Source organism: Berghia stephanieae, chromosome 13 (assembly GCF_034508935.2).
Source record: "Berghia stephanieae isolate SIO BIC M18660-M18661 chromosome 13, UCSD_Bste_1.3, whole genome shotgun sequence".
In the NCBI taxonomy this organism is placed as follows: Eukaryota; Metazoa; Mollusca; class Gastropoda; order Nudibranchia; family Aeolidiidae; genus Berghia; species Berghia stephanieae.
The window spans coordinates 28,265,262-28,269,759 of NC_088372.1; the positions used below are offsets into that span (position 1 = coordinate 28,265,262).

Genomic DNA, 4,498 nt, shown 5'->3' on the forward strand with positions numbered 1-4,498 from the left:
ATAAAATTTGGGTTAATGTTTTTTGCTACCACTCATTTTAGAGGGATTAACGAAGTCTAACACAAGCCTATAATTAGGAATCTGGATAATTGGCAAATCCTAGTAAAGCAATCATTGAGTCCAAGCCTAGCTTTTTGCTAATAGTTTTGAGTTAACACTTTCGGTTGACCTGTTTGTTCCAGAGGACTGGTCACACACTTTCAGTGAGTTTTGAATCGGAAGAGAGGAAGTTATGACGTCACGACTTCTGCTTCTCATTATTAGTTATATTTTGATTTTCTAATTAAGGAAATCGGAAAGACGGGAGGATTTAAGTTGTTTCATCATTTCCCTGTTAGAGAGGTATAGTTGTATTTATCTTATGGTGATTAAGTCAAGTGTGCCGGATTAAGGCTACTACAAACACATCAGATCAGCTTAATTGATTGCCATAACACACTAGATTAGTTAATCTCAGACCGTCAATAGTCAATTTATGTGTACAGCACAATGGATTAATACGTGATAAAAGACTAGAGGTGATAGGATAGCGTGCAACTACGTAAAGAAAGTAGGCGTTTTGACAATAATATTTGTTTGTTTATTTTTTTATCCACATATATACGATATTTATATATAGTGTTTAATTCAGTTTATGTGAAATTGATAGAGAGAAGACAAAGAAAATGAAATCTATTATTGGCAATATTAAGAAAAATTACAATAATATTATCCTTAGTCCTAAGTATCGTTGACTTTGAAGTGATTTAATACAAATGTATAGACTATTGCGTGTCTTTGGCATTTTTAAAAAAACTTTTTCTAACATAAATTGAACTTGAAGTGCTGTAAAGTTCATGTTATTATATTTAATAATACAAATATGAGACCATAATAAAAATCTCATAAATTGAGCAGTCTAATCCTGAAATAATATTCGGTTGAAGATATTTCCAATATCATTTTTGATAGAGGGTTTAAGAATTTAAGATTTCTTTTTAACTGAATAGAAAAATGTACATTGTCTGAACTGGATACATCATTTTAATCGTTTAATACTATGAAATCAATATATTAATTGATGAACGTTTTAAATTATAAGGCACTTAAAGAATTATTTTCTTTCCGATTAGTCTCTCGCCCATGATTGAATACAAAATCTGTAGAATCAAGTTTGAAATATTCTGATCTACGGTCCTAGTTTTATAATTTGGCAAAGATAATCCTTGTGGAAAATTATACTTATCATTTCAGATAAAACAACAAAATCATCTATTCATGTGTTTGTTTATTCAAACATTTACTTATCTATTGATTTTGTTTCTCTTTTAATTGTCCACTTTTCAATTCACTCTCTTCAATAAACCAAACTAATCTAACAAATTTATTTCTTTCACTTTAGATCTAATTTTTAAGTATCTAGTCCACACCGATGTGATTATACTAATGTAGAAATATTTTCAGGTCTGATAACCGAGCTCAATTGTGGGCTTGTTTTATCCTTGTTGTAATAAACAGTTTGTTTTTTGTTTTTTTTTTTTTTGTTTTTTTTGTTTTTTTTGCGTTAGTTTGAGAGTATTTTCATTATAACCATAACTATTTTGGTTATCAGACCTGCAAACAAGTATACGTCGGATAATACCGTTTGGTAATGATGGGTTACAATCGAAGTGTACATAAATTCAGGTCCGACATCCGAACCCACTTATGGGCCTAGTTTAAACCATCTCCTTACCACATGCAACAAAATCGTTACATTTGTTACGACACAATATACATTTTTCTTATTCAGATTTATTTTGTACATCACAAACTTTGAAGAATGATCTTTGTTTAATCAATAAGAACATAAAATTGTTTTGTAGAAAGCTTGATTGAGTTTAAAAAATCAATTTTTCTGCTGGGTAAGCTTGCCATATTGGGGAAAATACTGAAAATGGTCCGTAAGGAGAGAGTTAGTGAGTTAGCATTGTTGTAATGGAAAATATTTTGCGTCATTTTTTGAGATTCCCATTACATTATAAGGAATTGGGTTATCAGACCTGTAAATAAGTGCACGCCGGTTACAATTATCAGCTTTCAATAGATATTATGGTCTTAGATCACTTTACGTGTGTCCAGGGTTTTGGGGGAAATTTTGTTACATAACTTTTCAAGCCAAATAAAAGAATATTATTGTAATTTATTTTTCTACTTCTTTATTCTTTTTTTCAGACAACAACTTGGAATATTCTCAGTTTTAAATAACGCGAGATCGCAGGTTTGAGAGTTTTTAACCAAGATGGGGGTCATTTAATTCGATCGATATTAAGAAGGACGAGTTTTCTGGCCATCTTTCTAAATACGTGTCTTTCCAGAGTACGGCAGTTACCTGGTCAATATCAATATCAATTTTAGGCGGTGAATCACAAATACACGAATGAACAACACAGAGCAATAACAGCAGAATAAAAAAAGAACCAAAAAAAAAAAAAAAAAAAGAAAAGAAAAAAGAAAGAAATCTTACTGCATCTGATTTGTTTACTCTAGTTCCAATAGTTTTTAATATCATTGCCAATCATCGAAAGTGCAACATTTTAATATTATTATGGACGGAATGAGTTAGCCTCTGCTTATATTCTTTATTTGGAATTTGTGACTAAGATAGAAACCAAGTTTTTGACTCTGATAAATTAATGATTAGGATATAAATCTTGTTGCTTTTTATTGGTGGAGTGGATTTTCTTCGGATTACATCACGTGATACAAGATGGGCCAAAAGTCTGTGTTTGAGGCGTATCTACTGGCTGTGACACCTCTTGGATTCTTGGGTGAGTCATCATAATATTATTATTTTCTTTTCAAAATAAAGGGAGGAGTGTAAAGAGTGCGAATAGAAGAAGTGAAAGGAGAGAGAAAGATATAGATAGATAAATAGATAGATAGATAGATAGATAGATAGATAGATAGATAGATAGATAGATAGATAGATAGATAGATAGATAGATAGATAGATAGATAGATAGATAGATAGATAGATAGATAGATAGATTGATAGATAGATAGACCAATAGAGAGAGAAAGAAAGAGAGAAAGAGAAAGATAGAAACATAGCACATGTTAGGCGCTGTTCCATTTATTTTTCGACAGAGACAACGCCTTGAGAGAATATGACTAAAGAGCCTTTTCAAAAAACTCTACTTTGCGTTCGGCACAGCGGGATTCGAACCAAGGAACTATCTTCCGAAGGCGAGTGTCATACTACAAGACCACAAAGTCACAACTAAGTGAACGTATTTATCGTCTGAATGTTTATTGCAGGAAAAGATCTGAAAAAGTGTGTATGAAACAGTACTGGATAAGCAAGAAAGAAGAATACAAAAAAAAGCATCCCAAATATTCCTCGAATAATCAGGAGTTCTGAGGTTCGATCCCCGGTCAAAAAAATTATAACCATTAAAGAATTATAGTTGTAGATTTTCTGATGTTCTACAGAGAGAGAGAAAGTTTAAAACCCTGACATCACTCAAAGGGGGGCAACCAGAATCAAATTTTCAAAATTGGACATCTGTGTTTTCCTCTGCTCTCTTCGTATGTATTTTAACGTCTATTAATTTCTCATGTTTACCTACGGATTTTAAAGTTTTCAAGTTGGTAGGTCTAAGATAGCATATTATATAGTGTGAATTGTCATAATACTTTACTTATTCTAGCGACATGGCATCTGCAAGAGATTTCCTTCTCATACAGTGCAGGCCATTACGACATTCATTTTTGCTCGATAGGACTACTAATATTACTTACATTCCTTTCTTATCAGCATTGGTATGATAAACAATAGATGTCAACAATGAGGTCAAAATCTTTTAAAAATAAAACTCCTTTAATCATCTCAATGGTAAATCTATCCTCAAGATCTTATCTCGAAAAAGGACGCCAAAAAAATCCATGCATCATGCGTCAGCGCTGCAAGATGAGCAATAGATGTGAAATTTCTTGCTCAAGGTAAAAATTCCAAACATGCCGATAGAGGGACTCTCGGTATAAGTGGAATGGCCTATCCACTAGGCCATCTCTGGTTCCTCCATCATAATGATATTCCCTTTTTACATTCACAAGAAAAATCTTTTCTTGAGGTTTTTATTCCAATGAAAGATTGGATTAACCAAAGCGACGGCCGCAGTTCAGCGCCGCAAAGTGAGCCATGGTGAAGTAACTTGCTCAAGACAACACATAATGCAACGGAGATTCGAACTCTATACTTCCTGGAAGCAAAGACTATCTCCCTTCTCCATCCACTCCACCGACAACACAAAATCCATCCAACTATCCATCTATCTATCTTTGTTTGTTTGCTTCTCCCCAGGTGGCACCCACTTCTATCTAAACAGACCCCATGTAGGTCTCCTGTACCTCTGCACGGCAGGTGTGTTTGGAATCGGGGTCATCGTGGACCTGTTCAGGATCCCAGGGCTGGTCAGGGATGCCAACACAAGGAGACTTCACAAAAATGATCCAACAGTGGACTTGCCGCAGGAGA

At 33.6% G+C, this 4,498-nt stretch overlaps 1 protein-coding gene across 1 annotated transcript in view; it reads left to right on the forward strand.

Moving 5' to 3' along the window:
* The first annotated feature begins 466 nt into the window (after window positions 1–466).
* LOC144958874 (uncharacterized) overlaps window positions 467–4,498 on the forward strand; it is a 14,891-nt gene continuing 10,859 nt past the window's right edge. Inside the window, exons 1-3 of the mRNA XM_078891129.1 lie at window positions 467–550; window positions 2,194–2,789; window positions 4,325–4,498. The exon at window positions 4,325–4,498 is cut by the window's right edge and continues 48 nt beyond it. Of these exons, the coding sequence (XP_078747255.1) occupies window positions 2,729–2,789; window positions 4,325–4,498 (235 nt within the window). The 5' untranslated portion in view covers window positions 467–550; window positions 2,194–2,728. The remainder of the gene's footprint in view (window positions 551–2,193; window positions 2,790–4,324) is intronic.